This window comes from Serinus canaria, chromosome 1 (assembly GCF_022539315.1).
Source record: "Serinus canaria isolate serCan28SL12 chromosome 1, serCan2020, whole genome shotgun sequence".
Lineage (NCBI taxonomy): Eukaryota > Metazoa > Chordata > Aves > Passeriformes > Fringillidae > Serinus > Serinus canaria.
This window is the reverse complement of record NC_066313.1, coordinates 96,580,375-96,608,060: the sequence shown is the minus strand read 5'-3', so window position 1 is coordinate 96,608,060 and position 27,686 is coordinate 96,580,375. Positions and strand designations below refer to the sequence as shown.

General features: G+C 36.6%; 1 protein-coding gene across 2 annotated transcripts; it reads right to left on the bottom strand.

Moving 5' to 3' along the window:
- Positions 1-7: 7 nt before the first annotated feature.
- Positions 8-27,683, bottom strand: OFD1 (OFD1 centriole and centriolar satellite protein). 2 transcript variants are annotated; one of them, XM_050975720.1, is made up of 23 exons: positions 27,572-27,683; positions 27,335-27,436; positions 25,287-25,487; positions 24,427-24,495; positions 24,251-24,341; positions 23,429-23,536; positions 22,582-22,718; positions 20,400-20,573; positions 18,389-18,495; positions 17,388-17,507; positions 15,000-15,073; positions 14,244-14,335; positions 13,911-14,100; positions 13,153-13,283; positions 12,671-12,782; positions 10,581-11,201; positions 8,208-8,340; positions 5,283-5,383; positions 3,810-3,929; positions 2,578-2,732; positions 1,826-1,996; positions 1,123-1,193; positions 8-198 (listed from the first exon to the last, which is right to left on the bottom strand). In XM_050975720.1, the coding sequence occupies exons 2-23, from the start codon at positions 27,428-27,430 to the stop codon at positions 153-155; spliced, it is 3,120 nt and encodes a 1,039-aa protein (XP_050831677.1). In that variant the 5' UTR covers positions 27,431-27,436; positions 27,572-27,683; the 3' UTR covers positions 8-152. The 2 variants fall into 2 exon arrangements, with proteins under 2 accessions (XP_050831677.1, XP_009087910.3); XM_009089662.4 differs by having other exon boundaries at positions 24,314-24,341.
- Positions 27,684-27,686: the final 3 nt, after the last annotated feature.

Sequence of the window (27,686 nt, the reverse complement as noted above, 5' to 3'; positions counted from 1 at the left end):
GAAGTGATGAAACAGATCAAAATCAGCTTTATTAATTTATAATTACATAGCCTGCAGTGTTGCTGCAAACATTTATTAAAGGCATAAAACTACTTTAAAAATATCTTTCTCATAATAATAATAATACAAATTAAAAAATCAGTAGTTATTGTTCACCAGAAGCTTTCATCCACGTCTCCATGAGAAATGTCTGCAAGACTGTGTTGATTATAGGAGGGAGGAAAATAAAGTGGTAAGAGTCCAATGTAATGTAGTTTATCTTAAATGTTAAAACTCATTTTAAAACAGGGTTAAGAGACTGCCTTTGCTGTTTCAGTGAACTGCTGGCAATAAAAGCAACCCTAAAGGAGGAGGATTTGGGCCTTCATTAACTGAAGGTCATCACCTATACCTCAAAAAGCAGAACTATCTTCTGTAGTGGTCACCAAGTGAAAGCAACACAACTGGTGCCAATTCAGGAGCAGCAGCAGGGTAGGGTCTGTTATGTTCAACAGCACAGACAACAGTGAATCATTACTTTAGTTATAGTGAAGCTTTATGGGGTTTTTTTCTAACTGCTCCATATTTTTTTGCTTATTTTCAATTCTACATCTTGGAATGAAAAAAAAGATTTGGAGGAGGATTGTTTGGTTTTTCTCTTGCAAGCAACTAAAACACACATCTGTATTTATCAATGCCTAGAGAGAACCAGAAGAGATGCCCGGGTTGTTGTGACTCAGTGGAGGCAGACAAAATCTCTGAATAAAGCATCTTAAAAATCCACAATGCTACTGAAAAATCAAAGCTAGGAACAGACTATGGGTGAGGTGCAGCACAGACAAACCTTTACCCAGGGTGTCATCACCCAAGAACAATCCCTCAAACTCCAGCTCTCTGTGAAAAAGTTGTGAGTGCCACAACTACTGAAGCAGATCATAAAGCGCCGGTCTCAGATATGAGTTACATACATTGCTTAGGAAGAATCCTCAATTTTTCTGACACAATTGCTTTTGATTAATAATTTATTTTGGTTTCTAAGGAGGCAGATGTCTCTTAACATAATTCATACTAAATCTATTACTACTATATATTAGAGTTGTTGTTATTATGGAGTACTAGAAGTGATTAATACATGAGCCTTACCTGTCATCATTTTCAGTAGACAGAAGTCCTTCTGAAGGTGACCCTTCTCTTATTTCTTCTTTTTTTGAATCCTGGTAACCAAGAGGAAAATACACTCTCTCTAACCAGTTCTAATGTCAAAGTGACCTAATAACTGTATCTGGATTTTTAAGGCTCATAACTGAAAATAAAAATCTTCCAAAGGACCAACCCTATTTCTACAAATGCTACACTGGATCTAGAACAGTAACACTTTGGAAATTTAGAATGGGATCATGTCTGAACAAAAGCATCCTGCATTCCTTCACTGCAGTAATGTCCACCCATACCTCTCCTTTAACAGTTCAATTTTCCATTTTGTCAGAATAAATTTGTTGTGTTAGAGGAACACAACCTGGCATGTGTAGCTTCAAACTGTATTTAAACACAGTTTAAGCTAAAAATTGAGGACTTTTAAATACTGCCCTAGTACCTTAAAAAACAAACTAACCCCCCCACCCAGAGGATACCAGTAACCCTTACAGAACAAAGTTTTCCATGTTTTTTCTTTTGGATCATCACACTTTTCCAATACAAATCCAAACACTCTGCTCTACAGGTTGTTACATAACGTTTATAAATGAAGAAAAAATTAAAAATGAATATTGTTTTTATTCTAAGCATGCCTAGCAAGACAAAAATTTGGTCAATAATATTTTTGGGACTGTGTTTTGAGAATAATCACCTTGTTTGCCAGTTCCTGCTCTCTGCTCTGCTGAATTATTCTCATGTATTTTTCTAATGGATTGGAAGAAGGATCCTTTACATTATTTTCAACAGCAGTGTTACTGTGCTCAGATTTTACTCCCTCTTTATCTTCTATTTCTTCATCTGTTTTCATCGAGTCTTGGACATACTTTAGGACACAACAATAAAAATATATACTGATTAGAAAAATACATTTATACCTTACTACCTGCAATACACACAGAATTTCACATTAAACTCAGTAAAACACACCAGTCTAAGCAGTATTAAACAGGACCTAAAAATCCAGAACACTAAACACTAAGTGTTTAAGTTCAAAGGGATTTAAGCAAACTCAAGGTCTCCTTATACCCTCTGCTTCCCAGAGTACCCTGGAAGTCCTGACAGATGGACATGAGCATATTCTGGTGGTGTCCCCACCTGCAGTGGCCACACCACAGAGACAGCAAATGTTCACCTTGTTCCAACAGCATAGTGACAGTGGCCATAAAATTGTAGCTTCCAGTTACATGAGGCAGGGAAGGAAAGGCATCTGTTTCCAGTGAAAAAGTCACTTGGCATAAAGAGACACTCTAGTGAGATTGGTTAATCACACAAGTACATAAAATAACTTAGCTTCTACTACATTCACTTTATGGATTAAAAATCTACTTTTAACCAAGTAACACATATAACAATCATAAAATGCAAGCCACTACAAGGCTGCATTACTGTCAGACACTGAATTACCCCCTCTTCATTAAGCTTTCCCTCTTCTTTTTGCTCGCTTTCCAAAGCTTCCTGTTGTTCTTTTTCTTTCCTTTCTTCTCCTGCTTTCCTTTCTTCTTCTAAGTTTTGCTCAACTTCTCTGTTCTGTTCTTCAATCTGCCTTTGATCCAGCACCGCTGTGAAAAATTATTTCAACATCTGTAATTTGATTTATGTAGTTCAGTAATCATTACAAGAACATACAAATCAGTACCAGGTTCCCAAATAAAGTTAACAGCAAATGAAAAACAACTGCATACATTGTTTGTACATACATTGAGCTTACTCTTGGGTATGGGCTAATGTGTTTTCCCACCTCTAAACATTTTCTAGTCTGATAAATGACTCACCAAGAGTTAAGGAGTAGAGCCAAAGTACAGGCCAGAGATTTGACAGATTTGACAGATCTGTGCACTTCTCATTCCTTTCCTGGATATTCTTATTAAACAAAACTTTATTATTCCAAAGTCCAAGTTACTGTATTCTTTCCCCCTCTTGCAATGTGGTTGGATACAATTCTTTATATTTATAAAGCAAAGTATTTAAAATCCCTTGTAAAAGTATTGCAGGGCATGCTGTTGGTATGACCAATGTATTTAAAAGCTGTGTACAAAGAACAGCATTGGATAGCAATGAGATGGGCAAACTAAGGACTGGGAATCCTGAGAAGCTAGAAAGCCCTCCTCTAAAATAAAAAGAACCATAATGTTTCCATCTTGAACAATTAGAAAAGCAGCATATGCTGACTATATATGAGATATTATTCTCATCTAGCCAAAGAATTAAAACTGCATTGTGATAATGAGGTTCACCAACAGAGTCAAGAATAAATTTTAAAAAATCCAGACAAGCAGTACATAAAATTCTTCAAACATTTAATGTCTCATTCCTATCAAGAGCAGAAATTATATTTAATAATTACCCTAAAGAAAAAATAATCATCTTATAAGAGGCTGGATGGGGGGGTGGGATGGGTGGCAAGAATAGTTAAATTTGCTTTTAATATAAACAAAGCCAGAATGAAAAACATCATCCTCACACAAAAAAGCAAAGGAAAACACTCCTTTCTCTTTATTGCAGAAATGGAACTTTCTGGAACATTTTTCAACCACACCAGCCTACATATCTACGGACTCTTAAATATTTGGCTTTCTATGTTACACATTTGACATTTTAAAAGGGTACTTTCTTTTGTGTTTGAGCTGAGAACTCACTTAAGTCCTGCAGTGAAGTGGCTGCTGCTGGCACAGGGGCTGTGACACAATTTCCATCTACAATGTCCCCAGATGGATGCAAGACATCACTTTCACACTCCTCTGGTATGTCCCCCTGATCTGGAGAAGAAATTTGAACAATGGCTTCATTATTTTGTAATTGCAAAAGTGGAGCACAGCAATGGACAGAGTGTGGGAATGGCCAAATTAGAACACAAAAATATCAGCACTAATTGAGCATTTTCCCTTCAACTTGATCATCTCCCTGAGAATTAAGAATTATCATAGGCTGTACTTGCTTCCTTAATTACAGAATTGTTAGTTTTGAAATTAGCTATTGGAACACATTTGTTTATAAAGCCAAAACTGTAGAAATATACAACAGAAACCCAAAATGTTTTCATTTCTTTACAAAATCAAGATACAAGTAACAGAAAAATTGTATATCCAAGTTCAGCTCATAGTTTTTATGCCTATAAAAATAATCTTTAATTATTTGGTCACACACTCTTCAATGAGGTCTTTGCCTTCTTCAGTGCACAGGATGGATGCTGCTAACTCAGATATTCTACATTACACTATCTTTTTTCTGTGCAAGGTTGGCTCTGAATTCACAAAAACACAATTACTGTCCTTCCTCTTTGATTATTGCTGTGAGATTCAACTGTTTTTAAATTACTGATTTATTGCTGTGAGATTCAACTGTTTTTAAATTACTGATTTGCAAATATGCAGACTGCTATTATCTCACTTGATGGGAGACAGAAAAAGAGCTAAAACAAGATGTGGCCATTACCTCTAGATAGCCAAATAAATGAAATACTGACCTCAGAGAAAAAAAAAAGGGCAAAATTCAGGTTTCAGTAACTGAACCACATGTTCCAAAACTACTCAGAGATGCTGACTGAGTGCATAAGAGCTCTTTTGATTAACTGCAAGAGTTCTTTCTTCCCACATTTACAAGCAACCTAAAGCAACTTCTAATTCTTATTACTATTTAAGCCTCAGTTAATGAAGGAAGAATCAAGAGTGCATGCAATAGCTACAGAAACCTACCTTTAGACTTATAATCTGGTTCTAATTTATGCAGCAAATATAATAAAGCCTCAACGAGTTCACATACTAATACACTTTTCTGTTTAAAAAAAAATTCTACACCATTTTAAAATATTCCAAAGCAACATCAGACCAACAGTATTAATCAGAGCAAGGTTATGCAAGATTTCTGAACAAATTTATGTTAGAAATTTCAGAACCCACTCAATGTCTGCTTATTACTATATACACTTACCTAAAGATGCAAGAACTAAGAAATTTAATACCCCATCATCTGAGACATTGGTTTTCCCTAATTCCAAAATCAGTCAGAAATTTTTCTCTCCAACTACAATATTAAAACTATGAAGACAATTATCCTATAACTGTTAAGCCCTAAGGTGTTACACAAACTGTCTGAAAGGCACTAAAACTTACCTTCAAGAGAAGAAATGTGTTCTTCAAGATCCTCATACCTTAGTTTCTCTGGTTTGTGAATATCACTGAGATCTTGTTTATCTGTTTGTTGATTCTGAAGTCTGAAAAAAATAAGGAAGAATATAAATAAGGTAATAAATATAAATACTGAACTTCTAAGCAAATAGCCATCTGAAATTCACTTACATGCTAAGCAACAGACTAAACCAAACCTAAAATCCATGAAACTTTCTGACTCAAATCTATGGTATTTCAATCCACTTCTCTAACTTTTACCAAAAGTCCACTGCATTCCCCTTCAGCCTTTCCCCAAGGTCTTTACATGACATAATTTTATTACATTAAAACAAAAAAAAAGAGTAAGAAAAAATGTAAAAAAGGAGAAATACAATTAATTGTGACAGTCAACTGAAACTAAGAAATTTGCCTTTTTAAGCTTTGTGTCACAGTTTAATTCTCATTTTGATGTCATCTTAACAGATGTGTTTGAAATGTATTAGGATTAGATGTCTGGCAAAACAAGAGATGCAGGGGTGAAAATCTGGGTTCTATCAAAATGGGGTTAGTGCCCTCATTCCAAATCCCCATTTATCTCATCACAAAGATAATGTGAAAGAACAATGTCTCCTACGTGACCCAGCTACTAAACTCTGACCAGAAACAGAACAGCAAAAGGAGTGCAGGTCACTAATGAAATTCAGCATCAGCACTTCCTAAAGGAGCTTACTTCACACCAGCTGGTGCTCTTCATCACAGCCTGTTTGTGCTTACAATTTATAAGGAATACAGGTCTTCCATGGGGGAAAAGTAGAGAACAAACAATATAAACAATACCAAACATACCCACAACAATGAGATTTGTTCATAAGCAAAAAAGTGAATCTGGGCACAGACAAATAAATCTGCATTGCCAGAAGAATAGTTCAGTGATGTCAGTGGGGAAAAATATCCTGTAAATTAAATAGGACAGAGTAGATGAAATTTCAAGTTTTGGAAATCTATTTCATGTTTTGAGTCTTTCCTTCACAGAAATGGTTTAAGTGCTCAATAATTCTCAAGGGTGCAAAGTTCAAGGACACACATGTCACTTTCTTCAATACTGTGTCCTGCAACACTGTCAGAAAGACAGAGAACCCACTGCCTCAGCAACAGCCCTCAACTGGTTTCTTCAGGCCTAAACAAACAAACAAACAAACAAAAAATTAGGTAATAATCTGCCTTATCACTTAGTCTTCCTGTCTGTGTTTACTGGTTTCCTTCATACCACTCATATCTTGGAACATAAATAAACAAGGAGGTCCTGTAGCTGCAGAAGCCATTGTTCTTCCCCTCTGACTGAGCTCTGACTTCTAACAGCTTGTCACGGATGTTACAGCATCATATTCACTTTTCTTGCCTTTTCAAAGAAGTTCCCATTGCCACTTAAAATCTACAGGTCATAAACTAATCCCACAATAAACAGCAGTGATGTGGCATTTGCCTAATAATAAGAGTAAATAACTGGAAAAGCCCACACATGCATTTTTCAAATATTTCATGTAACAGAAAACAGTCCAAGGCACATGAAATTAGAAAATACGCAACAAAAGAATGTTTTTCCTTTGAAAAAGTCTTGGGAAAGCAGCAAGTTCAAGACAATTATTGGGACCTTATACCCTTGCTTTGTCATAAGAAACCCAAGAAAGCAACAACAAACTATAGCTGCCTTCCCAGATCCAGGTCTGTCCTCTGCAACACAACTTGCTCATACTGTTCACTCTTCAAGCAGGATGGAGCTTACAAAATCCTTCAAAGAAATACAATCCCTCACAGGATTAGAGCATTTTTCCCTATCACCTTAACATGCAGGTTAACATTCAACCTCCACTTTTTAAGGTCTGTAAGAGAAGTACAAGAAATCTGAGACATACCACAGAAAATGTGAATGGGTATGGAACGGAGACACAGCTTCAAGGGAATACTTAAGTAAAACCTCACAGTCCCTAAATATCCCAACAGCTCATTTTGAAGACAAAAAACATAAAAGCTCTCCCAAAATTCTAACCAGATAGAAACCCTCTCTGCATTAAATGTATGTTGACGCCTTGATAACAAAATAAGAAAGGCCAACAAATTCCTGCTAGAGCTGCCCCAGCACAAGCTGTCTTTCTTCAGCCACCAAATCAGAAATGATGGCTAGCAGGTTAAGGACAATTCAGTTGTCTCTTTGGAGGAAAAAAAATATTAAAAGTTAAATCCTAGAGCTGCTTCTGAAGACACATATTCAGGATTCTTAGCTTTGGAGAGTGGAGGCAACACTGGCCATTAAGAACAGAAGAACTCCAGACACGGAAATAGGAGATGAAACAGAAGGTAAAAGAGAAGCCATTTTAATGCAGCTTAATTTTGTCAAGTTATTAATTTACCTTAAAAAGATCTTAAAAAAAAAAACAACAAGAAAAGAGAAGAGTTGTGCTACCCATCCCATTCCCACATGCAAAAGACACTGGAAAATCCTACTTTGAAAACAGGCATGTGAACAAGCTCTTCAGATAGAGAAAAGAAGTAATAAATTTAGGATTACAGCTTGTTAATGAATGAAGTGAGAATGTACGATTGCCTTGATTTAAATTCTCAAACAGGAAGCAGAAATTCAAATGCTTCAATTAGCAAAAGCTCATCAGTCAGGTCACAGATGTGAAAAATAGAGACACAGTAAAGAGTCATGGCTTTGCTCAGAGCAAACCAAAGTGTTTCTTTTTTTTATAGCTAGGTTCCACTTGAGGCATGATATTTAAAATGGAAATCCTTATTCATCTTTAGAAAAGTTTTCACTTATAAAATCATTGGCTTGCTTTATTTGTAAAAGCAGCTACCACTGTGAGCAATTAGACAAATGTTTCTTTAAAAAGCAGGTTTAAAATGTTGCTTTGTAAACAATGTTACCTGATTTTCTGGCTCATGGATGGTGAGGAAGGAACAGACTCAGAAGATGAAAGCAAATATCGCTTTGAAATAGGAGAAAGAACCTGGTCAACACTCCGCTGTGAAGAGGTAAAGGATGAGCTCTTGATGCTCTCTGCAGAATAAAAATCCCACAATTTGTATTAGCTATTTGTGCTACTATTTCTCAGACAACGCTGGCTGTACAACACATGGTTCATTGTGCACGGACCTAGGAAGAAAAACAGTCAAATGCATGAACTAGTTTAAAGGAAAATTAAAAACTGCATAATCCTTCCACTTGCAGATTATGCAGTAGAACAGCTGTTGGATCTGCCAACTGTAAGTATTTTAGGAGGAGAACATCTTCCTTTCATTCTCCATACTTCTGCATTCTCATTCTCCAGAGACAGGGGCTGATAACTGAGCTGCACTTAACCTCACTTAAAGGAAAAAACAAATCTCAGACTCACATGCATGGTATCTTCTACCTCTTTAAATTTACCCTGAGTTGTTCAGACTGGTATTTCCAACAGCACCAAAAAGCTCCACAGAAGCTACCAGAATGAAGCTTTAAGAGTTTTCTAGCAAAACCACACCTGGTGCTTCAGCCATCTCTAGCAGAAAAGAATAATACATATACACCAGTATAAAAGCACTCCTCAGAAGACTCCTGAGAGAGAAGTGACATCTCAGTGGGGAAGCAATCTAAGAGGGAGCTGACAAATCCCACCAACAGCATCGAAGCTAACCTTAATATCCTATCACCCAGCTTCAGCCTGGTTTCCTAAACTCCACACCACTCCATTTCTGTAACTCCTGAGTCAGGTAAAGCACTCCTTTGTTATTCAACTGTTACCCCTCTCCAGGAACCAGTCAGGTTTGTGCATTAAGCAAAGAACAAATCCAATGGAAAAAAAATGATCTACCATCCTGTAACTAGCTTCCAAAAAGTACAGAGACAAGACAGATGGTTCAGGTTATGCACACAACTACAGTTTTAACATTTCATAATTTTTCAACAAAACCCTAGTATTATGAAAGATTTTGTCTGTGGGCAGTGCTAAACAAATAGTCTGTGGGTATTTTATATAGAAGCTGACAGAGAGAACTTACAACATGAAAGATTGCTTTGGAAGTTGAAGTCTCAAAGATGTTTTTAGAACATCTAAGAGTATGATACTCTACATGCAGAAACACAGGGACAGCTACAATCAATCAGTGTTTGTAACCTGTTTCTAAAAGTGCCCATTACCAAAGAACACTAAACTAAAATTGGAAAAGGAGAATACTTGTATCTTGCTGCTGGATACACTCATCCCAACCTTTCTCCAATCAACACTTTTTTGGATCATCCTGACAGAGAACTTGTATTCCTGCATCTATGCTTGGTCCCACAGAAGCAATGAACTACACAACTTACTCATGAAAAAGCTTTTAATTTTATTTCCTTTCAATGTCAGGGGATTCTGGGGTCTGTGAAACAGTAATCAGTTGACCCTTTTCACCTTCTTTACATCGCTCATTGTTTTCCAGATTTCCCACAGCTATCTTTCTTCCAAACTAAGCTGCCCTTGTATTTATAACCTTCCATCATGGAGCAGCTGATCATTATCTTTTTTTTTTTTTGTTACTGTCTCTTTTTTTTTTATTGTATTAAATCCACTTCAAGCCAGGGTGAAAAAAAATGTGTCACTCAAGAAGCAGATGTACAACAGATTTTTTATTTTTACATTTTGTTTCTATTTTGTTTGCTTTTTTGAGTACTGTCCTTAAAAACCAAAAAGACTAAGCAATTATTAGAAACTGTGATATTAATAGCAAATGAAAATTTTTCAAAACTAGGTCTTTCCTCCTTACAATTGCTAAGGAGTATTTTATAAAGATGTCACACAAAAAGAACAGACAAAAGGAATCTGATCCTTTCAGACTGGAAAGCTCAATTTAAGAAAAGCCAAAGACATCATCTGCCACACACTTTAACTACAACAGTTAAATGAAAGGTTAGAAATAGAGGAGGGTTAAGAAACTACAATCAATGTTCAAAGTTATACTTAATAGCAAGTTTTGAATTAAACTCTGTATATCATAAAGTTACACCTGTAGGGATTTATATGGCGTAGTCTTCCCTTGAAAGCTCCCTAGAGCATGTTTACATTCCCTCAACACACCTCTCTGGTACTTGCTTCCAGGAAGAAGCAATACCCCAAGCAGCTGGTATATTCTGTCTCCTGCAAAACCACATCTCCTGACTTCTCCTGCATCTTAGCAAATAATGAGTCCATGACTAACACTGCTAAATCTTTCTGTTCCCAGAGCACAAGAGGAACAGTAAGTAAAACCCATGACTGCACCCCATTAACAATTGAGACTTACCATCGGGAATCTTCTTGTTACTGAGGTCTTTCTTCAGTTTGGAAATAGGAGTGGAGGAAAGGCGCCTTGAAGATGCTCCTCTGCGTGGTGGCGTGAAGGGAGTTTTAAAGGTATCGACCTGCCCAGTTCTTTTGATGCGTTCCTCACCTCTTGGACTGCCCAGAGGGGAATGTGGGCAGCTGGGATTATGCTCTAGCAGTTCCTGCTGGGTAGTCAAAGGGTTGCTACTAAGAGGACACGGCAGAATTAAAGGAGGCTGCATCTTGCTTGGTGTTCTGCTTGCAGCTGCATTCAACATGACTCTGTGTTGGTAACTCCTGTAGGCTTCTTCCAAGTACTCGGCCTCCTTTTCCAGCTCTTTCACCCTGGCCCGGGCCTGTGCGATGCACTCCAGGTCAGAGTCCGGGGAGGCGCCGCGTGGCTGCAGCTGCAGGTGACAGCCAGGCCCTGGCACGGCGCTGGCCGTCCCCACATCGGGCAGGAGCGGCTTCCTCGGGAACGCGCCATCCACGTAAAGGTCGTGGGGCACCAGCCTGTCCCCCTTGCTGTCTCCCAGGAAATCAAGGACGGAGCGGTCGACGAGCGACGGCTTTGGGTTCCGATACACCTCATTCTCCAGAGCTAAACGGCAGCAAGGAGAGGAAGTGAGTGACACTAAAGAGAGAGAGGGAGACCCACAGCAAAGCAAAAAGAGTAAAACATGGCATTTAAGCTCCAATTTGATCAAAATTATTCTACCACACAATTGCCTTACATTTTGAGAATTTAATAGTTTAATTGAAATTGATTTAAATGTATTTTTAATGCAGCTTCAAAGCTGCAAATTATCACTGCTATTTTTTAAATATATAATTCTTCCACGTAAAACCACTCTTAAGTATGTACTCTACAATGTTATTGTTCAAATTATGTTTAGGTAAATAAATAAACATGAAAACATTACCACTTTGGACATGTTATATCTAATCATGCTGGAAAAGTCTAAGGAACACAGGGCATGCCACAAGTCTTCACAGTTTCCCTTTATTTAAATCAAAAACTAATTTTGGAGAAAAACAACACAGGACATAGAAAATGTTTTGGTTTGATTTTTTTTTCACTAAAAGTACTCTAAAATCGTCAATTAAATTGAATGTTTTGGGGCAGCCAGCTTCCATACACTTGCATGCCTCAACAAGCCTAGAAGACCAATCTGCTGTATCTTTCAGCAAATTTACAGCCTTGTTTTTATTCTAAATGGTTCTTCAATGACTTCAATAACTCTGATGTAAAATGAAAGTTCCTACAGTACTTTCAGTCATTTAATTAAAAAATATATTTGCTATTTTCATACAACAAATTTCCAATTCAAAATGGTACCAATTTGTGTACCATAAATGTACATGTAAGTCTAGTGAATAGTATGAAATGTATAATATTGCATATACTGAGCTATGAGACAACATGTATGCAGTGTATAATCACTGCAGAACTGATTTCCATATTTTTACATTAAATACACATACTAACCCTTTTATTTATAATACTTGATATTAACAAACTGTCAGACAGGCGTCTTTAAAAGAACATTTCTTCAGCAGATTGAATTGCTTTATGTAAGTGCTCCTGTTTCTAATGCCCTTACAAGGCAAGTTAAGCATAAGTTAGGCAAAAGTTAGACTTGACTAAATCTGCTTAAGAGTTAGACTTAAATTTCTGAGGTACAAAATAAAATTTCTAATTGATTATTTTTATTATGGTCATTCAAGAATCAAAACACATTAAAACACAAATTGCCTGCTGGAAAATGTTGTTTATGTTATCAGAAAACATTAATGGCCTTATACTGAGAAAAAACAGACAATAAAAATATGCAAATGCTCAGGGAGGAGTATTTTTCTTCCTCTGCTAGGTTTGTTTTCTGAAAGGAGTTTAAAATGAGTCTCCTTTTTAAACTGGGCTTTAAATAGATTTTGATTTTAAACTTTAAAAGCTGCTCCCTGGTGATGTGTTGGGTCTACACAACTGCAGTTTTTTTTTAAAAAAACCAAACTTCTGGAACTTCTTTCACTCATCCTTCACAAAGGACTGCTGTGGTGTAAGATACAAACCTGCCTGTGTTTGCTTTACTTGCAGTTTCAGTTCTTCAACCTGCATATTTAACTTCCTGACAGTAGCTTCAGAGTCTAACAGCTGGGCCTTTAACTGGGCACAACGCTCAATCTATAGGAAATCAAGAGAAAAACAAACCAGCATAATTCAAACAACAAGAATAATCTCAACTGGCTGAATACTTGGTTTCTAAATGTTTTCCAGGTCCAGTCAGATCATATATACCTAGTATCCTACTGAAAGTCAGCACTGACAATTTGGTGACTCAGTAAGACTTGGTAATGTTGGGTTGGTTTTATTTTTTGGTAGTTTTTTGGTGTGGTGATATTTTGTTTTCTTTAGAGTTATATACATAAAAATAAGCACAGTACAAACAATCCTTGTAACTGCATGCGAAATGGCCTGCACGGGCAGATGGGTAATTGTGAAAGAGACGATAGGAAGAAGAAAATACTCAAATAATTTTGAAATAATAATTTACCTCACTTTGTAGCTGTTTTTCCAACATATGCTTATGACTTTCATATTCATCCAGCACCACCTTCATAGAATGCTCCACTCTCCTCAGCTCCACTTGGCAGGCCAGGTACTCCGCTGAGGGCTGGGACAGCTCTAACCCAAAAGGGAAGCATTGGACACTCAGACAAGGAATAACAAGTGTGCACTTTGCTACACGATATCCCATGAACATGTAAAGCTGATTTGATTTTAGGAACATAACAAGGCTTTGTCTGAATAAGTACTTGGGGATATTTTTCTTCTTCCTTTTACAAAGGACCAAAATTTTCGGTGGTGTAGTCCTTTACTAGACCCAGACTATCCTACACTGGAAGAAAAATACATATCTTTATCTTACATAACTGCACATCTCTACTCTCCAGTAATCTGAAAGGCACATTAAAAATACTTTATATTTATTACTGTAGTCAGGCAAGCACTTCAACAACAATGCCATGTTCTTTTACCATAATTAACCATACTAATGCAATGGTTAGAATATTGCACTGCTATTTTTAGAGTGTGAAAGGGATATCCTTCCAAACTACATCTACCTCTTAATTCAGGATTTCCCCCATACAGACATAAAAAAAAGAAACTAAACTTATGCCAAGGACTGCTCAGTTATATGCAAATACTAGCAAACATAATGCAAAGAAAGCATTTTAATGAAAATTTACTTCTAAACAAATACTTGTAGAGAAACATAAACAAGAAAATGACTAAATAATTCAAACTGACTGTCTCGAAGATGCTGATTCTCACTCCGAGTCTCGTCCAACTGTTGCCTAAGTAGTTTATTCTGCACTTGGAGCTCCACTTTTTCCTCCTTTAGCAAAGGATAGTCTGATACCTCTTTCAGTCTTTCTGTCAACAAATGATTCTGTTTATTTACCAACAGAACCTGGGCCTTCACTGACTCCAAGTCCAGCTGCAGACAAAGAACAGTTTAGAAGCTTATGAACTGCTGTACTACTCAAAAATTATTTTTATTTCACTTTTTTTAAAATTTGTAACATACCTGAACTGCACTAATTAGAATACAGGCTTCTTTAAATTCACATTTACAATTACCTCAAGCTCTTTGGCACGTGATACAGCTTGCTTGAGTTCCTCCTTTTTTGAATTAACAGCAATGGCTTCTTCTTGCAAAAGCATAGCTTTCTCTGCAGGGAGGATTACAAATGCTGAATTAAAATTAGTAGAGTATTACAGTAAAAAACTGTATCAGCACAAAACAGTTTTAAGCTGCTAAGCCCAAAATTCAATTTAATTTAAGACATAAAAATGACTGTCATACACACGCCTTCAAAATTAACTAAATCATGCTGTATATACAAATGTATACACATGCATAAACACATTTAAAATTAAGTAAATCAAATTCATATGCCTGTGATACATAATTTCTTACACATCCCTGACTTTAAAGTCTAACCCTGCTATCTGTTCTGCTCTCTTCCACAAGCTCCAATTAAACATTTTGTGCACAATAAATGTAGAAACTGGCAGCTGTGCTAGGGTACAGTTCCAGAGTTCAGTTAAAGCCTGAATGAGCCAGTAGGACTTCCAAAGGAAATGGGACACTGAAAAACCAGGAATGCGTTGCAGCCTCTGTGTGCAAAGCAGCAGTTTATGATTCCCACTGCATTCTGAACAGCAACAAGTTGCTGAACTGCCACTGTTGGTGAATGTCACCTGTTCTGATGGCTCTTCTGTCCCTTATACCACTGAACACCAGGACTGCTCAGGAACAGTAGTGGTTTGGCATATGACAGCAAAAGCTCTAGAAATAAACAGGTACTTTATCAATCTCAGACAGATGGTTACCTTTATTTTTCTTCTCATCTTCAGTAACTTTATTGGTTCTGGCTATGTGTTCTTCTTTTAACTCAAGCTGGTATCTAGAAACAAAAAGGATTATGTATTCCCAAAGGATGTGTGTGCATCCATTCCCAAAGGATGTGTGTACATCCTTTATGTATGTGTGCATACATATATTCCCAAAGGATGCACCTACACAGGCATTTGTGTTAATTCCATTCTTTCCCAAACTAAACTGCAATCCCGCAGTTATTGATTAACAAAATTAACTATCACAGAGACACCAAAATGGTAGGAAAGGGTCCTGCCAATCATCTCATTCAACCACCTCCTCAAAAAGCCAGATTATTGCCACCTGTACAGCAGGGTAAATGTGGCTCTTCCTAGCCAAGTCTTGAAAACCTCAAAGGACATATATTCAGCATCTCCCTGGATGATTTGTACCAATGCTGCACTACTCTCCCAGTAGATTTTTTCCTTATGTCCAAGCTAAATATCCCAAGCCACAACTTCCAACCCCTTCCATATGAACTCAGAGGTCACATATGAGAGTCCAATTCAAATGGACTATCCTGGCAGACTTTACCAACACCTTTCCAGTTTCTTCATGACTTTTTTGAATGAAGGAGCCCAAACCTGGGCATGGCATTCCCAGCATGGCTTTCCCCAGTACCTTTCAAGGGACAGTAAGTTCCCTCAGTCTGCTGGCCATGCGGCTTCTAATCTTACCCATCATATTGCTTTGCCTTATTTGTCAGAGCATGCTGCTGGCTCATAATCAACCTGGCACTCACTGTAACTCCTCCACCCCCTCTTCAGAAATGCAGCTCCTCAGTCAACTATTTTTCCCATTTATACAACCTCATAGGGCTATTCTGCCCCAAGCACTGAGCTTTGCCATTTTCCTTGTTAAAATTCCTAAGATTTGCACTGGCATGATTCCCAACCTTGTCAAAATCTGCCTGAACTGAAACCCTGTCATTCACTGTGGAAATGATTCCTCTTAATTAAGCCTCATGTTCAAAGCTGAGGATGCCCTGTGCCCATATCCAGGTGAAGGTGCTGGACAACAAGGGCCCCAGAACTGGCCCCAGGGATTCTCTGCACACCACCAGTCACCAGCCAGACTCTGAGCACTGCCCAGGTACACCATTATTCCATAGCCCAGTAGTTATCCAACAGTGCCATTCCATTGAACTGGAATTTACAGGAGCTAAGAAAGCTCAGCATTCTACATAACTGGGACATAATTATAAATTGTTTCAGATATAGCCAAATCCATCCTCCTGCATTTCTGCAAATGGTCCAGACCACTCAGATCCTTCTCCCAAAAATAGGATTTAATGCTTACTGCAAAAATAAAAAGATCGATTTGCTAGCAAACATCACTACTTCTGTAAAAGAAACAGTAGTTCTTTATTACTTTTCATCAATTATTTGGGACAAAGGACATGGATTTTGTCTTTCTGAGCACCTGCAGCACGCCTTAAAATATTCTGTATGTTGATAAAATAAACAAAGCAGCAGTTTATCCTTAAAATGCTTTGCTTCTCCTTAAGTACTGAAAGGACTTTGCAACCACTATTTGTAACTAGCTGTAAGGTAAGTCAATTAGTTGCATTTCACTGGTCTTTAATAAAATCACCAAATGCCGAGGGATTATTTTTACCAAAACCTACTATCAACATCTTTGCTCTTTAATATAAAGACCTAAAAACACAGATAATATTGCTCACTGGCTTGCAACAAAAAGTAATGATTACCAAGTGACCAAGGTACTACAAAGAAGTACTATAGTAAAGTGAGGATATACCCACTGCAACACCCCAAAAGAAGCCACAGATGACTGCCAATTCCTTAAGACCAGGTTCAAACAGAAGATAAAGAGATCTATATCACAGAATCCCTCTTCAAAACTGGGAAGAGGCAAAGGTAAGAGCCAGTCTGTCTGTACAATAGACTAGTATGCCTCTCACCCCTTTTCCAAGAAACCTGTAACATCTCTTTAATGCTGATTTCCCTTTCATGCCTCTTCTGCATTCATAAAATGCTCACTTCTTTTAACTGTGGTCAAAGGAAATAACTAATACTGCTTCAGATCCTCTTGTCTAAATATACAAGCTAATGTCAGATCTCTTTTCCAGATATTGACACAGAATTTAAACTACAGCAACAATATAACCTATGACCAAAAGATAATTATTTTCTGTAGTAAACTTACTAGCAAATAGCTAAGCAGTAATGTAAAAGATTCAATAACACTAAAACAAAAACATTATTGCACATTTTCAAAGTCCTTGCTTTGCTATGCTTTTCAAAATAAATCCTACAGAATTTATTATTCTGTTTTCATAGGAAATATTATGTGTCCTATTAAAGACAAAAAAAAATTACTTTAAGAGCTCTGTCTTCAGCTTTTGGTCATATGTATCCTCTATGTTCTTCACAGCAACCTCACGACGCCGAAGTGCATCTTCTATAGCTTTATTTTTCTCCTCCTGAACTTTCTGGGTGCTGAAATATCCAGAAATATACAGACAATGACCAGTTATAAAGTCAAAGTTTTAGTCTGGGATTCTGTTTCTTTTTCAAAATAACATTTATAGACATCAAAGGTCAATGTGCTTGTTTAGAATACTGTTGCAATTTGAAATCATCATCAGACTGTCACCGTAGTTCATTAAGAACATGGTGATGTGACAAAACTAAATTGCCCTATTTAAAATTCAGTACCAATCAATTATGCAGCTATCCCGGGTTAACCCTGGCTCCATTTCCCACACCTAACACACTTCAGGGGAAAGAGCTCAATAGCTAGGATAGCTGAGCATGCTATTCTATCAGCACCCTCTGCTGGGTTGATAAAAAACCCCAAGTTTTTGTTAGCAGGATACTCATTTCACTGTGAAAAACAGATTACAAAGTAACAGCATTAAGTAGTATTGAAAGTTTGGTCAAAAATGGATTAGCTACTTTTTTTTTTTATTTAACTAAAGAAAACAGATCTTGCTAAGAACAAATAATTTTTAAAAAAATCAACCCCAAAACATAGGACTAATAGGCAAAATGTTCATGTGTAGATCTTATGAGTGTTAGGGTTATATACTGTGTTGTTTGGGGGTTTAATTTTTTAATTTAAGCATTTGAAGTAAACATCTGGTTCCTTGTCTGCAAAGCAATGCTAAACTGTTTTGGCTGGATGAGGTGGAATAGAAATAAAACAGAAACATCTTTTGGTATGGGATATCCCTGCTAATAGAAACAGTATACAATACTGCTCAAAATGTAAAATTCTGGAATATATAATCTACTGCAACATCACAGAAGGAGAAACATCTTGAGGCAAGTTTTGCAGAAGCATCATTTAGCATTGTACATATCCTTTAGCAACTTACATTTCAAATGCCTCCATCCTTTGCTTCAGTTCTGCCTCCCTGGTCCTTATGGCTTCAATATCTTTCAATAGACCTTGTCTCTGAGCATACACTTCCTTTGCTTCTATCTGCACCACAAAACATTATCCTTAGTTTTACTTCACTGTAAAACTACATTTACTGTCTAACACACTCAAACTTTAAAGGATCTTCTTCAGGGACTGACTGATCTTACTCCCATAAATACTATTTATACAGTCAATACATGAAATAACATCTGGATTCAATTTGAAGTATCTTTTTTTAATTCCCTTTCTACTTTCACTCAGAGTAAAAATGTTTTAGATGGAGTCACTTCTGCCTAGCCATAATCATCCTTCCTTTAAGAAATAGCACTGATTAGAACTCAAGAAAAAGAAAGCATCTTTTTTTTAAATTGCAGAATAAACATGTTCAAACACTTGACTTTTTTTAAATAAATAAGTTTTGCATATTCTTCAAAAAAACATAGTTGAAGAAACAAATATCAAAACCCACTGATAAAACATGACTTAAGCCTAAAACTGAGTAAACCAACAGCCTTTCAGTTTTTGCAGTTTCATTTACAGAACTCATAAAAATTGTAAAAGGGGTTCTTCAAGTGATGAACATATTAACATCAAAACCCACATATCTTTATATTAATAAAAATGGCTTTTTTTGCCCTTAAGCATAAAAGACTTTATTTCTCTCAAAAAAAAAAAAAAAGTCTAACAAGAAAATTGTGGTTTTGCCATATGGACCCTTATATCAACTTGGAAAGCCATGTGCATTTGACAGTGCTGACAGATTTAGCTGCTGCTCCTGGTACAAAAAATAGACCAATTTCTCAAAACCACATTTCCTAGACCTAAAGTCATTACAGTGAAGGGTTAAGTGACCTGAAAACTTTAATGTAAATATACCTGAACTCTGTTAACAGAATTCCCAGGTAATTGAAACAAAGCTCTTAGTGAGTGCAGAAGCTGACAAGAGAAATCAAATATTTATACAAAATACTTGACAGATACATTGATCTATCATTGGTAGGGGTTTTTTTAATTACTGAATTAATTTCATGCCCACAGAAGAAGACTGATAGCATAACATAGATGTTTTCTTGTCAGCTTCCAAGTAAATTCATGGCATAGTAATAAAATATTTAACAGTATAGTAATTTATATAGAGACTTGCACAACTGCTTTGTTAACCAATACCACATGCTCTCAGGGAAAAAAAAAAGAGACAAAACCATAATGCCACCACATCAAAGCAAAAATACAGTTAGCATTTGTGGATGACTATTATTCGGATATGAAATTCTACTGCAGATAGCAGGGAGGTGGCAAGGCAAACAGGCAACAGAAGAGCAAACAAACTATTCTTTCAAAAACTGACAAGTAACAGCTTGAGACTGGGATAAGCAGTTGAGAACCACACACAAATTATTGTGTGCTGTAGTAACAGTTACTACCATGGCAAAACACCAAGAGTTAACAGCCCAGAGGAGTACATACAAAAGTGTTCAAAAAATGAAATGAGATGCTAGCTTACAGTAAAGATGGTGGTTATTCATAACATTCAACACATAAAACCAAACAGGAACAGCATATCTGTACCATATGAGCTATTTATTCCATTTAGGTTAGAGTCTTCTGAGCAGCTAAAAGAACTTAAGAGTAACTAAAAGCTACGTTCAACTTTCTGTAAAAAAAAAACAAGTGATCTGAATTCAGCAAAATTATTAAAACAAATCAAAAAGTATTTATTACATTTAGATCCCAGCTTGCAGAACTGTTCCTTTTCCAGCCATCTCTACTTAGATGTTTAACCATACTCATTCTTGCAGTTGCTAAATGCATTCCCCTATTTATAAGAACAAATGTGAATTCTAAGTTTTCCCTAATCAGCCAAGTAAGATCTGAAGGTAAATCTCCCAAAGATAAAAGAACAGTTTCACCAACTCACTGAATCATTTTGTAATAGATTAGGAAAAAGATATTTGGAATGTCACCTCTTGTTGCTTTTGAAGCCTCTCAATAGCATTCTTTTCACGAGAAATCAAGGCTTCAGACTTTGCTTGATGCGTCCTCTCTAACTCATGGCGCAGCTCAGAGATTTCTTTCTGGGTTTGCACTTTCTCCTCCATTTTAATCTTTGCTATTTCAACTTCTTTAAAATGTTGAAGCTTTTACATAAAGGAGAAAGAAAGGGTTAAATAGAGCCATCTTCAAATCAAAAAAGATAATTCTTCCTAAGACAATTCTAAATTTCACCTTGAAATTTGTGTTAGGAAACAATAAATTGATAATAAATAATTACCATGATATCTTACCAGCACATACTATCTGCACTTCTCACATAGTTTTCATGTGTTTATCCCAAAGGAGATCTTAGACAAAACAATCAGCTTTAGACAAGAGCAGAACAGAAGCCTATGAAGAAAAATGCACTGCAGGAGTGATACTCTGCTTGGAATTAAGGAATGGCCACAGTCTTTTACTCCTCTTCCAACACTGTCTTTATTCTTGTCCCTTTCCCAAAGAACCACTTCTGACTAGTGATCCAAGAAATGGCAGAAACAGACCCACACCCTGAACTGCTCAGAAACCATAGTAATTCACCTGGACACAAAAGAAGTGCCAGAAATGTAAAAAAATGCAGAACATGTAACTTCATCTAAAGAGGATTACATAAAGAGAAGTCCCAATTCACTGACTTCTAAGCACAACTGAAAAAAAGCAAATGCCCACAAACAGGAAAGTACAAATCTTGCAACAGCACAGAAGAATCATTGGGAACATGACTCCATACAGCATATGAAGGACAATATATGAGCAAATGGGATTATAAAGAATTACAATAAAAATATGGAAAAAAATTGAAAGCAAGCATACACAACAAAAAAAATGTGACGAAAAACCGAGCAAAAGAATCAAAAGAGAATGACAGAAAAATTGTGAGAAAGGATTAAAGAGTGGAAAAGGCAGAGTAGGAATGTCTGATCAAGCAGCTCAGATGTGTGGGCACAAATTTTGTGAAAAACTAAAGAAATAGTGAGACAATACAGCACCACCTGTATATACAGAAATTTGATTAGAAATGTCTTACAGTAATTCACATCATGTTGCTAAGGAATTAATGTAAAGCTAATTGAATTTAGAAGAGATTCCTATCTCCTTTGTTACAACTGGCTTGCTTAAACTGATACAAACTTAACACACCAATTAATACATTTTACATACTAAAAAAGACAGAGCCGGTAGGGGAATAAAGGCTAAATGAATAATGATGGTAAAAGAGAGGTTTAACTCTTTCTACTTGTCTGGCTAAATAAATTATGACTATACTGAGTGCCTTTAAAAGTGTGTGGAAGAATTCTGATTATCAGATAATCATCTTTATATCCCAATGAATGATTGACCGTGACAGAAATAAATGAAAAATACATTGAAATTAAATACGGTTGATTTACCTTTTTCTACCTAAATAAACAGATGATCTTGACCAAAATTTATGGAAAAGAAAAAAGACGTATTTAAATAAAACATTCCCTCTGCTCCATTTTTCAGACAGAAGGATTATCAAAGGATTATGTGACAAAATTTTAATCTTATTTCCAAAATCAAGTAAATTCTCTAAAAGAGCTGTCTTCAATTATAGGAAGAAAATAAGTTAGAAATTATTCATAATACTATCTTATGACTTTATGGTTTCTGTGCAATGTTTTGAAATAGAATGCAAATTCTCATCAGTATTAAAAATTAATTAGCTGTCATGCTACACAAAAGCAATTCACCCCTCTCAGTTGCTATACACAATACTGAAATTCAAGCATCAAAATCTTAACTGGGAAGGAAAACTAAAACTGTGGTATAAACATTTCTCCATAAAACAAAATAATCAAATAGCAGATAAAATTTACCAAATTAGGACAACCAGATCAAGTAAATGTTATGTTACAAATTAACATCAGAATACAAAGCTTAGCATTCTGTGCGCATTTAGCAAAAAAGGGGGATGGCAAATATATGTGTCATATCATCAAATTAACAACAGATATTGGATTAATTTAGCCTTCTGTGCTTGTTGTTACTAAGTATTAGATTTTTTTCAATTTGCCTTAAGTATGAAAAGTTCACAATGTGTAAAGTCAAAATTAATGTCTCCTGCAAATTCATAAAGCAGAGGTATACCTTTTGATGCATTTCTTCTTGAAGCTGCTTCTCTATTTCTTTTCTATATTCATTAAGTTTTACTTCTAAAGATTCATATTTCTGATGCTGAGGATAGGAGTCTGCAAACTGTTCGTCAATCAGCTGAAGCTTCTCAGCTACAAAAAAGCAACACATCCATCATAATTTAAAAGCATTCGCTGCAGTTACCTTACCAAGACTGCAGGAACCTCACTCTGCAGGACATTCCTCAGCTTATTCAAGTAGCACTATATCCTAGAAAGACTTTGGACAAAAGCAGAGGCAGCACAGAAATGCCATTTATCTGCTTTATATATATAGGCTGTTTAGGCACTATTTGTGGTATTACATAGTCATTCATCCTCTTTACCATGGGTGGACAAGAATTTCCTTTTGTATGCAACCTGTAGGTTTTTTGTATTAATATATTAATTGTGCAACCTTTAGCTTTTTTGCATTAATATATTAATAACAGCATGCATATAACACATTCAAGAACTCCCAATCTATGCCTAACTTGCTCACATTTACAAGAAAGAGGGCACATATTTACAATTCTATTCTCCAGAACATATTCCAACACTTAACATTTACAGTCCATTTGTCATAGGTCTTAGCTAAATGCCTAAGGGAACACAAGAGTGATTTTTAAAAAAATCCTATCCTGACCTTGCCTTATTTTAAGAAAATTTAGAAATTCCATGTTCTAGTGCCAGACATGACCTTCACTCATTGCAACTTTAGGTTGCATTTGAGTAAGTAACAAAGTAATACCATTAATGCAATCTACATAAAGCCATATCATATACCAGCATGAAAATATCTGGGGAGACTTGTTTGCACTTACCAAGAGACTCTCTGTAAGGAGGCACTGAGGTGGTCTGAGTTTCTGTGTTGTGAGTTTCCCTGTTTAGATGATGTTCAGTGAGTCCAATTAAAATTTGCATAAGAAAACCTAGCAAGACCCAATATATTAGTAATTAGTAAATGAAACAGATTTGTAATTAACAAAGCAATTTCCAATGTATGAGAAAACCTATTTGATTTACAGAAAGAACAAATATTTCAGTAAAGATCAACACTAGTGAACATTTATGGTTTTATTATAAGCATAATCCAGTCCATCTCAGTCAGCAAAAGCTGTCCTTTTGCAACTTTTCCTCCCATCCATGTCTCTTGATTTCCAAGGTCAGTTGAGACTGAAGATTATTAGTACTTAATTATGAGGCCTTTAGGCAACAGGGGGTTTTGAAGATCAAGCTCCTTTAGGTTATACAGTATAGCTAAGTTTTGTTATGCAGATATAAGAATTAGTTCTTATATAATAAAACGGAAAATCAATTAAATCTGTAACTAGTTTTTGATGTATATTCTGCAGGCTAATACAGTGTTACAAAGACAACCCAAAACCTGAGTTTTCCAAAGTTAGTAGGAAAAGCCTACAAAGAGCATTATATGTAATACCTGATTACAGATTTTTCTCATATTTCTAATGTTCAAGTCATTTATTTTATAAGTAAATGTCAACAGTTAATCCACAAATACGAGCTGGATAATCCTGAAATATAACATTAATCATCTTGGTGTACTGCAAGTTTCAAAATCCAACTAAATCCAAATTACTCCATACCACTACACATTTAAGAAATCTGCTTTTTTTATTGCTTACATCTTAATAAAAATGAAGCTAACACAATTATCTCTGTCTGCATTGCATGCAAACATTTTGTACCTTTATGTTTCTTCCGAGTTCCTGAAGTCTGTAAGAAAGAAAAGAAGTTTTAGCCAGTGTATTTTCATCACCACTGTAATTAAAGCTTATTTTCAAAATCAAAATAACTTTACCAGTGATTTGTAAAGACTGGATTCTGGACTGATCCTCATTAATTGAAGAAGATCTTGCACAGTCCACAGCTTTGGGGAAAATAAATATCAGTTGGAAAAGGTTAACAAATTTAAAATATTTTCAAGTATGCAAATGGCACTATTTCACAGTTGTAAATGCTTTCCATTTGTGAAAGAACTATTTACTCCCTGTAAAACCATTTTCAGAGGCCTGCTGTTCTACATTTACTTATCTTCACTACTTCAGACATACAGCAGCCAGCATGTAGCTCCATCATCAGCTGAAGCTGTGAAAAGAGAGTTTTGTTCTCTCCCCACTGTGAACATGTGCTGGCTACTTTCCTTGTCTGTTTTCTTGATTTATCATCCAAATCAGATGAGCTCACTAACCCAAATGATGATTAACTACTTACCAGGTAAAAAAACTAATTTTCAGTTAGAAACAACTTCACCCTATCACACACTTACAGAGAAGCAAAGGGAAGGCAAGGACTGCCCTTTTCGGACACACTTTATAGTTAAAAGAGCTTGAACTGCCCAGGAACCACATGTTCAGGGAATTGAATGGCCAAACACACTTTTATCAGGTTTTTATCAGGTTCAGTTCCCAAGTGCTCTGCCATACAGCCAGACTGTGGCTGCACCCTTCCAGAACAGCACCACTAGCATACTGCCAGTTTTAAGTAGTCATGAAAATGACCCTGAATGACAGAACATTTTGTGGAGATGATCAGAAGCTCATCAGTACTTATGTTTGTATTTCTTATCACAAAAAATGATCTTTTCAATTGTTAGAATATTACAACCTCCAGAGAACAAAGCTACTAGACATCATGGAATAGGCAAAATATTGAACTTACCTTCTTCTTCTCTAATCCACTTTCTGGAAAGAAAACAGAAAGTGAATACTCATAGCCACATCTCTCTAGATGATCTGCCACCAAACTGTTGGAAGCAGTGAGCAAAAGTGAACTGTCTTCACTTGGAACCATCTGTGGCTGAAGCTCTCCACTCAAAATTGGGTGCATTAGTTCATGGATTAGCTGGTTTCGGAGGTGTGTCTAATACAGAAAAAAACCCCCACTGTATTATCAGTTTACATGTGATTCAAAGAGAGTTTTAATTTTTCAAAATACAGAGGGAGCCTCATTTTACTTGTACAAGCTACAAACAGAACAGGGCAGACTAATTTTGGCAAAATCTGGAATGCACTATGAACACCCTGCCCTTCTTCAAAAGCCTCTAATGGTGGATAAGATGAACTCTGACTTTGCCTCAAAATGTATCAAACATAGGATGAAAAAGAAGTTCCCAGTCAAGAGCTCACATAAACACCACTCTTGTACCATCATTTTCAGATCACTGCTTTCCTGTTTTCCTTCCCTTTGGCTTAAATAAAGCTTTCCTGATGTGGCCTCCATCTCAGATGTTCTTGGAAACCTCACTGGTCCTCTTTTGAGTCTCAAACCAAGAAGCTCCTCATGCCATCACAAAAGTAGATGGCAAAATAAATAAAAAAATTCAATGTCTTTACTATCAATTATTTTGTAGGGAAGCAAAAGAGTACTAACCAAAGAGACCTACAAGCACTAATAATAACTAAATGGCATTTTAAAATTATTTATTTGCATTCTGTTCTGGAGTTACAACAGAGGGGGAAAAGTAACCTAAAATCAGATTTCATCCTTCCAGGAAAGGAAGAAAGAATTATTCTCATTATACAGTTATTCAAGTTTATACAAATTGTTTATAGGAAAAAATCATGGCACAAATAGTGTTTTAAGCTTTCAAAAGCAGGTACGCAACAGTGACACAACTGTATAAAGAGGCGGTTTGTTACCAAAAATGTGACAAAAATATTACCAAATACCAAATTACCAAAACTTAACAAAGCCAAATCATCAGACCAGCCTCATATTTTAGCATTACATAACAAAATTACAGAACTACAGAATATTCTGAGTTGGAAAGGATCACTGAGTCCAACTTTCAAACACAACTGAAAAAAACTGTTTTCCTTATTAATTTCTGAACTTGGCCAGTCTCAACCAACTTTAACAGACATAATGTTGTCTCAAAAACAACCAAGAACAGAAACCTCTTATACATCTTGTGGCAAAGTGAAGGTGGACAGCACAGGGCTAAATCCCTATCCCTAGTACAGAAAAGGAAGGCAGAAATAACCTTCTAGACTAGTTAAACAAAGCAGAAAATTTAACTTAAATGCAAAGTAATCTGATAGAATATTAGTTAAGTCAAATGAGAACATTGCAAGCTTGGTATGGAAAGCAGTACCGCAGAAACAAATTGTCCTGTACGGGAAATTCTCAGCTATTGGATTATCAATGATATTTTTGAAATACTGATCTTGATTTTTTTTCTATACATTTTCCTGAAGATGCAGACAGGGACAAAACAGCTCAAATAGCTTTAAAACAGAAATGTAGTACTTTAAAAGTATTATTCATATAACGTGCTTAATTATCATAACTAATAAACACATCCTGTACTATTCATATAACATGCTTAGTTATCATAGGTAATAAACACACCCTGTAACCTGAGAGATCCTTCCCTATTTTATATTCTAGTTTATTGTTCTCTCTCCTGCCTGACTCCTTTTTTTCAAGTATGTGTATTTTCAAAGACCTAAAGCAGGCTTTTAACCTTCCTGAAAAACACTCCGAGGCCAAGGCATAATGAAAGGCCATTCTGTTTAGGGAGAGCCTCTCAAATGGGGGGAAAACGCCCAAACACAACACCCTCCCCCCCAAATAATAATTAAGTTCTGGCAAAAATAATACTTCGTGGAGAGGGCGAGACGCTTGTACTCGGCACGGCTTGAGGGCTCTCTATGTTAAAGCAGCACAGAGAACCACAGGCAGCACCTGCTGAAAACAAAGCACACCTTAAGTGTGTCCAGTACGCCTCGGCTCTTAAAAGTCTGATACAGCCTTTTCCGGAGTTCCTCCTGGGACAGTGTCTCCTTTTCAACCGATGCCATCCTGCCCTACAACACCGAAACAAGAATGGGCATTACTGACTCGCAGGGAGACCCACAGCCAGCGAGACGCCCAGCGCTCTCACCGCCCCCGCCTCCCCCCGGCCCACTCGGGCTTTCCCCGGGCAACCTCCCGCTACCCACGGGAGGGCGCCGGGGCCGGGAGCGGAGCCTGGGAGCGTGGCTGGGCACGGCAGGGCAGGGTACAGCAGGGCCGCTCCAGACGCGGTGCGGCGGCAGCTGAGGCGTCACGGTGGCG

Bases quoted from the DNA above. Each gene is read 5' to 3' on its own strand.
- OFD1 (XM_050975720.1), bottom strand. From the start codon at position 27,430: ATGGCATCGGTTGAAAAGGAGACACTGTCCCAGGAGGAACTCCGGAAA. The intron at 22,719-23,428 runs GTAAGTGCAAAC...GCTTTTTTGTAG, and splicing joins TCCTTACAGAGAGTCTCTTG to CTGAGAAGCTTCAGCTGATT. The intron at 11,202-12,670 runs GTTTGTATCTTA...GCTGCCGTTTAG, and splicing joins AGTAAAGCAAACACAGGCAG to CTCTGGAGAATGAGGTGTAT.